The 14,102-nt window shown below is 37.1% G+C and overlaps 1 protein-coding gene across 1 annotated transcript in view; it reads left to right on the top strand.

Annotated features, from left to right (window-relative positions):
• The window catches only part of KCNH8 (potassium voltage-gated channel subfamily H member 8), a gene marked incomplete at both ends in the record, with an annotated part of 347,867 nt that overhangs the window by 248,632 nt on the left and 85,133 nt on the right, over positions 1-14,102 (top strand). Inside the window, one exon of the mRNA XM_082624208.1 lies at positions 12,957-13,154. Coding sequence (XP_082480334.1) covers positions 12,957-13,154 — 198 coding nt within the window. The remainder of the gene's footprint in view (positions 1-12,956; positions 13,155-14,102) is intronic.

Here is a 14,102-nt window from a genome sequence, read left to right as displayed (position 1 = left end):
TTTAGTTCAAGGTTTATATATGTCCATTAGATCAAGGTTCTGAATTTAATTATACCTATATTATAGATCCCTATTAACTATTTTCTGGCAAACTACATATGGAAGGTTTATTTGGTGCTTTTTCAGACCTCTGTTCATTTTCCATAGTTTTTTGGTTTCCTTTTTATAGTTCCAGTTCCTTGTTTTTTGTCCATTATATCAAGCTTCTGAATTGAATTTAAATATTGTAAAAAACACACTATCTTATTGTATTTCTTCATTTTTATTTTATTAATTCAAGCTCGTTGTGTGCTAATTTTCTGTTCATCTAACTCTTGCAAAAGGTGAACTATTTCCTCTTTTGTACTTTAAAAAAAAGTTTATTGTGAGCTCATCTTCAGTAGGGCTTCTTCCTTGTCAAAATGCTGTGCAGAATGAGGTATGAGAATACCCAGAATTTTGGTTGTTGTTTGCTTGCTTGCTTTTGTCAAGGATACTAGGATTTTCTCCTGCCCTGGGATCAAATTTTTTAAAATTTCTTAGCGGCAAGGGGTCTGTGACTCATGGATGGTACACATTCAGACACCAGTGCATGCAAGGCACAAGCCTAAATTTTTAAAGTTCTCTCAGAAGACCACTTTTTTCAAACTCTAGTTTTCCTTGTCATCCCCATAAGCTGTTGGGTAAATTATTTCTACCCTTCTCCCTGCATGTATCACACTTAGTATCCCAGCTGTATACAAGATGTCAGTTCCAGCGTTTATAGCATTTAAGTGTTCTCTCCTGTGCACAGATGGCCATGAAACCCAAGCCCACAGTCACTATTACTTCTGACCAACTGCCCATCCCTGTCTCCCCATCAGCCTCACCACCATGGTGTCAGCTCACAGGCTTGCGGCTCCTCATTTTTGCATATGTACATTTCACTTCCTCTTTCCGAAGCATCTATATATTTCCAGTGTTTCTATCAGAAAGGCTTGCACATAAACTAAGTTCATAATCTTGCCAGAACCAAAGTCTTCATTTCTGCCAAAAATAACATAACCTAAATTCCAGTGTAATTTTCTATGTTACCTTTGAAATATAAAAATGGTTGTAATCTAATCCGTAAAAAGCAAATTGAATAAGGGTTAATTACTCAAGACCTTATTCCCACTTGGAATGCCTTTATGGGGGAAAATCATTTAAACTTAAGACCTCAAATCTTCAGTTCTTCAGATGGAATTGTTCAGTTACCAGGAAAATAAATTATGCAGCCGTCTTAAGAAGACATCATCAAATGTGCTTAATATACAATTATTTCTTTCCAGCTACTATATTAATCAAAATAATTCTTTTGGAATAAGTGACAGTTTAATGTACTGGAGATTATTTACCTAGAAGACTATAGATATAGAGAAAAATAGAGCAGAAAAAGAACTCTTTGAGATTGGTGCATTTAAACTCTACAAAGTTCTCAGTACTTACTATAAAATAAATATTTCTTGAGGCCCTAAGAAGGACAGTGTTATGAGCTGTGAGCAAGACAAGGAATCTTAGAGCTTGACTTCTAGAAGTGTACTTTGTTGTTAGAAATTCAAGAGGTGGACATAAAAATTCGCAAAATTGTTTTTTTATAATATTGGTTCGGCGTAAGTTTGTATAGGCAACAACTTCCTCAGTCGTTTAGAAAGAAGTAGAAGTGATTCTAACTGAATCTCTCTGAAGATGGCATTTGAGCTGGTCTTCAAAATGTGAGTACAGCTTTGGAGAGGATGAATCAGAGAACATTTAGGTGGGGACACGGTGTGAATAAAGCCATAGAAGTAGGAAATCTCACAATGTGTTTGAGGAACAGTGAGTGGATGAGATGAATTTGTTTAGTCTAGAAAATTCTTGAACAGCTGGTGTCACAAAATAAAAGGCCTAGAGGAGAAAGGGGCCTAGCATTCATGGCTGAAGTGGAGAAGGCAAGCCCCATCTGAGGAAACCAATTATGACCTCAGCCCAGCACCGGTGTAGATGGAGTTTGACCACATCTGATTTTTCCAGAGAATTTGGAACTTGGGATTTGGGGGTAAATCTTGGCTTTGGGGGGTAAAGTATTGGCAAATAATTTAGAACTTGAAAAGCATAGTGTCACCACCAAAATATGTTTCTGGGAGCCTGATCAAGCCCATAGGTCACCAATTTGCCATCTAAGACTCAAAATGAGTAAAAAGAAGGATGTGACCAAAATAATGGGGTGGAGTCTTGACTGATGATGTGCAGATACAATCCTGGAGAAGCCAGAGAAGGTGTGACCTGATTAATATAGTTTTTTTACTACAAACTCAAGAGGGTAAAACATAGAAAATACTTTTTTTCATGATATTTGCCAAACTATTTAGTCCAGCTGAACATTCTCGTGAAAAGGGATACGCATGCTATTTTTTAATTTAAAAAAATTACTGAAATATAGTTGATTTAAATGTGTTAATTTCAGGTGTACAGCAAAGTGATTCAGTTATATATATATACTGATCTCATATGACAGTTTTTACGAATGTGAGTTCTAGATTCATTTCACAGCCTGGTTCCTCCGCTTATTACCTAAGTCAGGTTTTGGTTGTTTTGTTTTCTTTGACTTCACGGCATGGCATCCAGAACTCTCCTGACCAGGGATGGAACCCGTGCCCCGTGCAGGGGAAGCATGGAGTCTTAACCACTGGACTGCCAGAGAAGTCCACCTGTGTCAGTTTTGTTTGTGTTACTTACCTGTCTAAGACACAGTCTCCTCATCTATAAAATAGATAGGATTAACTGCTTCATCAGGTGTTATAAGGATTAAATAATATAAAGTGGTTACTAAATCTTCAGTACATGTTAGTTTTACTGCTGCCACTACTACAGTTTCTACTGAAGTAACCATCATCATTGCTATTGCCAATATGTGGTGCTTTACTAAAATCATGACTACAGCAGCTGATTTTGTTCCCAAGAAATTATATGTAACTTTATTTACAGCATTGAAGTCAGTGTCCAAATTGCCTGTGGTCTTTACTGAAAACCTGCTGCCGATGGTCAGGGATGACAGGCTTATTTTTAGCCAACTTTCTAGCCTGAAATGGAATTTTGTCAAGATTGAGTTTTTTTAATGTGATGCAGAGAAGGAGGGCGGTGTTTCTAATTTTATCATCTGCCCATAAAATCATGCTGTAGTGCTAGCTAATTCCATTAATTTTTAAAATATACTGGTTTAGGTTCACAGGTTGCAAAGCTATTCTGTGGCTAAATGGTATATTTTGAGATATGTAGTGACTATTTCTGATCCACTTGAGAGTCACCAACAAAACAATTCCAAAGAGTCAGTCAGCACCTGAGTTGCATTAAGAGTCTGTCATAGTGAACATACATGATTCTGGTCTTCAAATACAGTGTTTTATGTGTTTCATACAAAAACGTTTATTCATAGCAATGCAAATGTATCTGCAAAAATCCAAAAAATAATACTATGTGTAATAGGATTCTGAAGGGTTAGATATTCTTAAATGAATAATCCAGTATTTTTTTGTTGACAGCTGAGGGTATGTGACTCTCTGTGATTTCTCTGTTGAAAACATGCTAGGCAAATGGCGTAAGCAAGTCACGTTATGGCAGTCATTCTTTACAGATATCATGGCTGTACTGTGTGGTGAGAGGGGGAGAGAGAAAGAGAGAAAGAGGTAGAGAGAGAGAGGACAGAAATTCATTGCCACTGCCAAGTTTAAAAATAGATTTGACATTATTTTAAATTAGTGAATCAAATATTTTTCATTCTTTAGAAGGGAACGATTCCTTCTTTGGATGGCAAGTTTAATGGAATTACTTTAATAAAATACTCTATTTTCTTTGTCAACAATTACATTCAAAGATATCAGACAATTTAAAACTCTTTATTCGACCAAATACTGAATTGATTTTGATGAATACAAGCTATTTTGATCCTAACATTTTGAACATCCTATGTTAATCCTATGAATGCTCTGTGCTCATTCTCTTGACCCCTAAGGACATTTCCAATAGTGGATACAGACGTTATCATTAGAATGATAACATCATTTCTGATTTCTCATCTGGAGGGCTAGATGAACTTGCTAGAACTTCATCGTACTAATTTAATTGTTAATCAAATACCTATACAGCAGGGTTAAACAATTTTCTTCCATTTTCTTTTTATTGTATTGGAATTATTTTTATCAAGTTCTTTTATACATAAACTTTACACCAAAGATTTAATTCATCAATCATTTTTTTTTAATTCCACATCAGATAGGATGAGTTTTCTTTTGTGACAATATTTCTATCAAGTCCAATCTTCTCAATTTAAGTTTTAAATTGAGAACTATTTTTTTTCAAGAAGGTTTTATTCTTCAATCATTTTTTGATGAATAACAAATTTGACTCTGTACAGTTTTAGCTATTGCAAATTTTGTTATTTATTCATTATTTCTACTATGTCTAATTTTCCCCCAATCAATGTTTGCTATATTCAGTTTTCCTAAGGAATGTTTATTTTCAATCAGGTCATTTTTGTTTTGTTTTGTTTGTTTTGTTTTGGAAACTAACCAATTTCAACTTGCTGTGTTTTAAACATTGTCAACTGTATTTGTCTAATTTCTACTAATCATATTTATTTATTGGATAAAATAATTAAAATTTGTCTTTATTTCTTTGAACAAGGAACAAAGAGCATGGGATAAACCAAATCATGGTATCTAGATGGGGATGGGGGTCAAAGGTCATAGCAATCAAAACACTGGGTCAAAATGTCCTCCTTCAAGTTAGTCAACACTGCAGTGGAATCAATCAGGAAACAAATGGTTTTGTTAAGTGATAATGAAGCCTTTGAGATATTCAATATATTTTATTCTCTGTCTACATTTATGTATCACTTTATTTTGAACACTCAAATGTCCCCACTGGCATATGTCCATTTTTAGTTATATCCATGATAGATGATGAAAATTAGCTGTCAACTCATCTTCGAATTTAGAAAGCTAACTTATTTGAGTAATATAGTTATTTGCAAAAAAGTGATAGACTACAGAGGAAATAAAAAGGAACCAACATTTTAAGCAGGTAATCACACTCCAGGCACCATGCCAGATGTTTTGCAAAATTATCTTCTTCAGTCATCACAACAGACAAGGAGACATTTTTATTTCCATTTTTTAGTTGAAGAAGCTAGAACTTAGAAGGCTAGCTCACCTGAAGTCACATTATTAAGTAATGATGGGGCTGCAGTCCAAGCCATTCTGCAAACCCAAAGCCTGTTTTATATACATGGCAAGAGTATCTATTCTGTGGTCTCTATGATTTAGAAAGATACGCTTTTTCACTTAACAAACAGGTACTGAGTACATATTAGGTGCCACACCTTGAATTCCAAGTTAAGCTTAGGAATTAGGTGTGTAAGAGAGACCATAATCCCTAGTCTCACAAAGATGCCAGTCTAGCGGGAGCTACAGCAGATAATCAATGTAGTTAAAGTGCAGTGAGCCAGTGGGGGGATAGCAGAGAGCTAAGGAATTGATCTGTTTCAGCAATGGAAATGAAAAATTGATTACTTGGATTACTGAAAAGTGAGACAAGATAAAAATACCCCTAACTGAAATCACTGCAGGTGAGACAATTTGGAATATCCTGAAAGATCCTTTAAGATGTTTATAAGTTGCATCATAGTGATGATGATTCATAATGATTACAAATAATTATCTAGATACCAGCATAAGAGTTCAATGTCATCAAACTGAAATCTTCAGTATGAGCCTCTCAGAAGACTGAAAAGTGTCTGTCATGCTTCTACATTTGTTGGACTTTGTAGCCAGACTAAATGACCCTCAGATGAATCCCAAAAGGTTTCTCCAGCAGTTTCTCAAAGCCTCAGTATGATTTGGTTTATCATTTCTTTACAAATTATTTCTAAAATTAAAAATGGGCATTATCTTTTTCCATTATGAGATTCTCAAAACAAAGTTGAACAAATTCCCCTTGACTCTATGAAGAATTAAACTAAATCCACCCCCCGTTATTTGTGATTTCTCTGTTACACACACACACGTGCGTGCGCATACACACACATATAGAGGGAGAATGATTTGACAATTTTTCCTGTTAATTTATCCAAAGGTTTAACATTATTGCCAGGAAGTATCAAGTATCAAGGATCATCGAATATGTGCCTTGATATCTCAGTTTAAACCCAACTTTTCTTTTAGTGGTTGATTTTTGATACCTTGAAAGAAAAGGAAAATATTTAAGTTTGGAAACGTGTATGTTAGACATACTTTACATGACTTTCTATCCCACACTTTTCACTTTAGCCAAATTGCATGATTTCCCTCTCCCCATACATGCATTTTATTATCCTGGCCTAGTGCCTTTATTCATGTGCGTTGAGCTTCCCAAGATGTACGTTACTCCATCTCTGTTATTCCAAATCTTACTCATTCTTACAGTACAACTTAAATACTCCTCCCCTCCTTTAAACCCTTTCTGATTGCTCTAGCAAGGAGTACTTAGTTTGGTCCACCTTATACTTGTATTAGAGTTTCCCCAATAGACTGCCCCGTAATGAAGACCTAATCTCCCTTATCTTTATATAATACACAGCATCTCAAGCATTATACGTGGTCACTAACTATTTGCTAATTGAGTGAATTAGTTAATTAACTAATTAGAAGCTATTTAGAGACTATGAGACAGGTAGAAACAATGAAGGTAAAATTTTAGTCTCCTGGTTCAAGAAAAGCCTCTCTTCAGGAGTGGTGGAGGTTAAAGCAAAGGGAACTGATCTGAATGTCAACCTGGCTGGGAACAGAGCATTCAGAAATCAGGAAGTGTTATCATGCTGACCCCCCAAAATTGACTGTGTTTAATTCTGAGACAGACGTCAAAGATAGACTTTGACAATCTGCAGGATGTTCAGAAAACAGAAACCATGCACAGCAAGTTGTGTCATGTGACCTTGAAAATGATGACCTCATAGAGTGGGTGGAGTTGTATCTGAGGCAATGACAACTGTATTTCTGAACATTTCTTGCATAGTATGGAAAAAGAGAGTAGAAATGGGGCTGACGGGTGGAGAAGCAGGGAGGCAGATTGGACTGGGCACCCAGCTTAGAGCCAGGGCTGCTACTACGGGATAAGTCGTGTGTTCTTTGAATCCTCAGTTCTTGTTGGAACTAGGAGCCCAATCCTGTCCTCCACCAAGGCCTGGGCTCACCAGGGCCCTGAGTGCTGAGCTGCCTCTGAAAGGCCCTGTGGCCACTCCCTCTGCCCTGCCAGGTTAAGCTGATGCTGCTTCCAGCCACTTTTCCTCAAGATGATCCTGGACTTCCCTGTGCTCATCATGGCTGTGCTTCTTTTATTTTCTTATTTTTATTTTTTGCGGTACACGGGCCTCTCACTGTTGTGGCCTCTCCCCTTGCGGAGCACAGGCTCCGGACGTGCAGGCTCAGCGGCCATGGCTCACGGGCCCAGCCGCTCCGTGGCATGAGGGATCCTCCCGGACCGGGGCACGAACCCGTGTCCCCTGCATTGGCAGGCGGACTCTCAACCACTGTGCCAGCAGGGAAGTCCATGGCTGTGCTTCTTATCACCTCTGCTATATACCCAATGAAAGTACAAACACATTGTTTTCCAAATTGTTCAGGCAAGACAGGCAAATAGATAAACAAACTGTATACTGTGCTTTGGTTACAATGTGAGTTAAATCAGTTTTGTGTGCAAGGCTGGAGACTAAACCATCTTTTGCACTTGTTTCCATTGTTTCAAAACCATTACAAAGGCATGATGGTTGTCAGATGTTGGATTTGTAAAGAGAGGGTTGGTGTCTGTAGGTGAAAGTAAATGTCAAGCACCAGTTAAGTGGAATGGTTAAAGCGTCATTCAAGATGCTTAGTTTATCCAATATTTTCAATCAGGTCCAAGAAATTACATAAGAAAGTGGGTTCTCGTAAGAAAAACTAAAGCTGTGTGGTCTTTAATTTCTCCACAGTGTAGGTCTGACCTATATAAAGTCTCTTGCAAAGTCCGCACGAGGGTAACCAAAGAGTTCTATTCCTGGAAAATGAAGCATTGGGAAGTTGCTCAGAGTTCAGTTTGTGGTTCCAAAAAACTCTTTTAATACCCAAGCCTTTGCATACGCAGACCATGAACTCATCCATTCCCGCCAGCCACCTTTGGAATAATAGCTAGGGCTTCTGGGGGTGGGGGGTTGTGGGGAACATCACAAAATTTCTATGCTCCAAATAAAAGTAATGCCAGGTCTCCAAGACCACATGTGCTGGATGAAGTTGACTGTAAGCAGAAGACAATATGGAAAATTTCCATTTGCAGGTGGAAGGGAAGAGCAATTACAGAGAAAAATACACTGGGGAAGCCTTTTCTATGAAAGAGATGGAGTCAATCAGGAGTACATTGATACCAAAACCTTGACCAACAAGAAGTATCAGGAGGGAGTATGGCATATGAAAAAGGGTAAAGACTTTCAACTCAGACAAACCCCGATTCAAAACCTAGTCCTTCTCCTCAGGCTTCCCTGGTGGCGCAGTGGTTGAGAGTCCGCCTGCCAATGCAGGGGACACGGGTTCGTGCCCCGGTCCGGGAAGAGCCCACATGCCGCGGAGTGGCTGAGCCCGTGAGCCACGGCCACTGAGGCTGTGCGTCCGGAGCCTGTGCTCCACAACGGGAGAGGCCACAACAGTGAGAGGCCCGTGTACCACACACACACACACACACACAAAAGTATGTAATTAACCAAAATACTGGTTAAGTATGCAATGAAGAGTATATGGATTGAATTATCATGCTTAATTATAGGCTCTTCTGGGCATGGTCATTAAGAGTCATTCTATCTTTGAAATTGATACTTATTTCATAAATCTCCTCTGTTTTATTCATCTAATCTATTTTGGTGATGACAGGATTATTTTATGTTATCTTTTGTTTTTATCAGATGAGAGTGTATCCAGTATATTTAGATTCTACTTCATTTTTGTGTATGCTTTTTCCTTCAAAATTCAGGGGGAAAAAATCGAGCAAAAGCAGACAGACTGTTCTAGGGCATCCCTTTAGAGATGGGTTTCTCTAGATTAAAAAAAGATTGGCTTCCAAATTGGTTAAATTGCTTCTTCTGTACAGTACAGTGACATGCTGTCTTGTTACAGTGGAACATGTGCTCTCATTTCGGACGAGCTGTTCTGTGAAAAAGTTTTATTTAGCCCCCAGAGCCCATCCCCGGATTTGTGGGTGTTACCTCCTTTCCATGTTACCAAGTTTTTTTTTATCATCTTTATTGCTTGTGCTCCAATAGCTGCAACACAGTTTAGTAACAACCCTTCTTAAAAAACAAGATGCGTCTGAAAATAGACAGAACAGTTGGCTAGACAGAAAAGATATATCAACAAAAGTAGGTCTGTTGTTTGTCTGTGTTTTGTTCCCTAAATCGCTTCTGAGACAGTTTCACACATATGTAAATGAACAGGAACTGAGTGAGAGTATAATCTAATATAATCCTTATGACCTATCACAAAATTTTATCCTATTTTATTAAGAAAATCAAATTCTATGAAAACTGATTTGGTTTGGAGAATTTTAAAACGTTTTACTTTTGAGGCGACTGAAGTGAACGAAAAAAAAAAAACGTTTTACTTTTGTTCCAATTAAAGAATTTAATCAAAGATTTTGGCTGGGTTTGTTTGGTTTTATTTTTCTAATGAGAAAACTTGAGGTTCTGTAAGCAAAGGCACACTTTAATTCAATTCAAGATCAGTAGATGGGTCCAGTTTTTTAATCATAACCTGATTGTATAGCTGATTCAGCTGAGAGGAAGCAGTGACTTTACTGTGTTTGGTGTTGTTTTTCTCATTCCTCTGTGCATCAAATAAAAATATTAGTCATGCAATATTTACTCTCTGAGCAAAATGACATTTTTCAGCTGCTCAGACTTCCCCAGAATTAGTGGGAATGACCAACATGGAAGAAAGGGGCAAGCCCCTCTAATCACTTCAGTTTTGAGCAGAAACATGACATCACTTTCATAGCACTGCTTGGAAGGCACTTGAGAAATAGCCAACCCACCAGCCATTCAACATCTTGTAGTTGGCCGTACTTGACAACGCTTGGGTCAAATGCCTGTAAGAGCATTCTTCTGCAGAAATCAGCATCCTGAGTACAATGATATATTCAGATGTCATCTCTGCTTCCTGATTTTACTTGTCTTGACTCTCCCCCTACAGTGCATACAAATACACCAGTAATATTTTTTTAATGCACATGTGTTTTGCTTTTGTGATATCTCTTTAATTAATCTTGGATAAGCTGTCTTTATGTCTAAAACTTTTTCCATACAGGATTAAACCAGGTTTTACCAAATAATGCTTTACACTTCCTCCTTACCTTCACTTAAAATTCTAGAGCAGAACTCTTTAATCTGGGCCCTTGGACCCAGCCTGTAGGAAAAGGCCATGAACCACCTGAAAATGTACACAAAATTGTGTGTGTGTCTCCATGTGTGCTTTGTCCTGGGAAAAGGAGCATGTCTTTCTTCAGGTTCACAAATGGATGTATAACTCCCCCAGTTTTAAGAACTACTGTTACCTAGATTTCTTCCCTGTCATTTCTATTAGTTAAGAAATGCTCAGTTCTATCAGATGGCACCTTTGGGTTCTACTGAGTACACTTACTCACCACCTTCCTTTTCCATTATGACTCACTCCTGATCTCATATTTTCTCTTACTTTCTGAATTTTGTACTTTCTCTGTTCCAATTTAAGTAACATGAGAAAGAGAGAGAAAAGAGATATTATATACTAATATAATATCTGCCACTAACAGGGGTTGGCATTTCTTCATGTGGAATCTCATTTAATCCCCTACAACTGTACAAGTTAGATAGTGTCCCTGTTTTTACAAATGAGAAAATGAAGCTCAAAGAAGTTAGTCATTCCCACAGATGGAAGGAAAAGTCCAGATTTAATGGAAGAGTCCAGATTTAAATCTATGTTTGAATGTGGAGTTTATTCCTTCACAAAGCCTTTCCAGACAGAATAAATGGTCATAGCTTACTAATGGTGTCAGCTTTCATAATGTGTAATTTTCATTTTATTATTATTCTCTATCATCAAAAAATACATTCATTATACTTTGTGCAGAAATCTAGTACAAATTTATAAATACTCATGTGTTGCTATATTGCATCAGTGTTGTCACATTATTGCAGAGGGCAAAAACAATTTATATGTTCATTAATTATTTCACTTTTAGAAATAATATTTATTAAACTCTACTATTGTTAGGGGCTTTGCTAAGTTCTGGAATAATGGTTCTAAGTTCTATCTTCACATCAGGTTCTACTAGGGAACTTTTAAAAAATATCAGTACCTGAACTTGGAACCAGAAATTTTGATTCAGTACATGGAGGTGGCACATAGACAGTGTATTTTTAAAATGCTTTCCCAGCTGTAGTCAGCACTGAGAACTATTGTTCTAGAAGGTGACTTTGCGAAGTCGAGGGACTTTGGTCCCCTAGATCTGCAGCATCAGCATCACATGGGAACCTATTACAAAGGCAAATTCTCAGCTCTTCTCCCCAACCTTCCCATGTGCTGTACCAGAAACTCCAGGGATAGGACCTGGCTGTCTCTAACAAGCTCTCTAGATATTTCAGAGGCAAGCTAATGGTTGAGAAACACTTCTCTAGAGACGATAAATGAGACAGAGTACTTGTCACTGAGCATTTCTGTTTGATCTCAAGGAACCCAGTTGTTTCAAATCTGCATTTTAATTACCTAACACAGTTGCATAATCTATAACTTTAGTTGATAATGACAGCATTATTATTACTTAAACAATGTAATGACTTTCCATCTCTTCTTGGGCAGCCATTAAATGAAGTGTTTTAAGGAAATAGTGGTCAATGACTAACATCCCTTAATAAAGGTCTCATGGACCTTATGGGTTAAGCTGAATTGCCATAGTGTTTCATAACACACACACACACACACACACACACACACACACACACACACAGAATTTTTAAATATAATATTTTAAAGAGAAAATATTTCCAGTAAAGTATTTTAAAGTGGTCTTTGTGTTGTATTTTTATTGTATTATTACTATTAAACTTGTTATTTCCCATCTTTATTAACATAGCTTTATTACAACTTTATGATAGTATAATTGACATACAATAAAATGCACATATTTGAAGCATTTAATTAGATAAGTTTTGACACATGTATACACCAGTATCGTGAAACAGTTGTAGGGGAGCACCCAATTCCATTATAGGAACCTCATAGTTGTGCAGTTTTCCCCCACCACCCCCAAGCAGCAGAATGAGGTTGTAGAGAAACCTTCCTGAGGAAAACAGGAGCTAAGACCTATAAGGCAACTGATATCAGGTCAGGTGAATAAAATAAAGAAAGGTTGTACAGGATAGAAATAAAGCCCATCAAAAAAAAAAGAAAAGAAAAGAAAAGAAAAGAAAAGAAAAGAAATAAAGCCCATCTTGCCTATATGAAGTCCAGATTCTTGTGTTGGTTGCTGTTTACTATCATGTAGAGTTGAAAAATACCTATTCAACCCCTTTGTTTCTTAAAATTCCAATTGAGAAATAAGCTTAACAGCTAGTGAAATGTACAACACTGTTACCGAGAGTAGAAATCCCAGGTTCTGTCACTACAGGTAGTTCTTGCATTAGAGTAACCTGTTCAGCTTTGAACCAATCCACCAATCCACTCTTGAATGTATATTTCTCTGCTGTGTGTGTTATAAAAACAGTTGCATGAAAGTGATGCTTTTGCTTTAGAGCCATGGAATCTAATTCCTTGCCTTGAACTTCCTTTTAACTTTCTTCTTTATCCTGAGCAACTTCGTGTATCCTTAAATGTTCATTCATCATTACGCTCAGGTGCTAATACTGAGACTTTATTTTGGGGGCTTAAATGCTCTTTTTTTTTCCATTTCAGGTTGGCTTCATGAGTTGGGAAAGAGACTGGAATCTCCATACTATGGTAACAATACTTTGGGGGGGCCGTCGATCCGAAGTGCCTATATTGCCGCTCTGTACTTCACACTCAGCAGCCTCACCAGCGTTGGGTTTGGGAATGTCTCTGCTAATACAGATGCAGAAAAGATCTTTTCCATCTGCACCATGCTGATTGGTGGTAAGGAATATTCTTCCTTTAGACCAAGAGAAGGAACAAGTGTCTGCCAAACGGTTGCTGTTATGTTCCCTCTGTCCTAAAACCCAATACAGGATAGATTGGTTTACATTGGAAGAATCTAAAAGCACTAATTAGGAAATCAGTGACCAACAGTTATATATACATGGAGATTAGCAATGAAAGTCTGTGATGTCAAGAATTCCATGTTCTGACAGAAGAAATAACCATTTACCTGATGGTTGATTATATATATATATATATATATATACATATATATATATATATATATATAATGTTTTTAATAGAAGTACTGTTGATTTACAATTTTGTGTTAGTTTCAGGTGTACAACACAGTGATTCAGTTATATATGTACTTTTTCAGATTTGTTCCCTTATAGTTTATTACCAAATATTGATTATAGTTCCCAGTGCTATACAGTAGGTCCTTGTTGGTTATCTATCTTATATGTAGTGATGTGTATATGTATCTGATGGTTGATTTTGAAAGGGCAGGCACTTTGCTTCCTAACATGCTATTTACCTTTAGTGTTTGTGAGTTACATGAGTCTGAATCACAGGTATACGTTTGAAATGCCATTTTTGTAGCTCCAAACAGGTGAGGGTTATCAAATTTTATTAATACTACTATAGTAAATTAAGGATGTTTGATAGATAACTTAGTTAAAACAAAAGCAACAAACACCAATAAATAATCATAAATAGTTAACCTTTATTAATCGTGGTTATGTTCCATTCTCTGTGCTGAATGCTTCAGTACAATACCTCAAGCAATTCTGGAGGCAAATTTATGGGTTCCGCACCATTATTATCCCATTTAACAAATAGAGAAGTTATTATGCTATTACGTCTGAGCTTCAAACCCAGCGTCTGTACTCTGCTTTGTATCGCTGGGGTTTGGACTCCGCAAATCTCATTCTTCTTTGCCAG

Source organism: Mesoplodon mirus, assembly GCF_964341445.2.
Source record: "Mesoplodon mirus genome assembly, chromosome: 6".
Taxonomy (NCBI): Eukaryota; Metazoa; Chordata; class Mammalia; order Artiodactyla; family Ziphiidae; genus Mesoplodon; species Mesoplodon mirus.
Note: the sequence above shows the minus strand (reverse complement) of the source record. Positions and strands in the feature narration are given on the sequence as shown.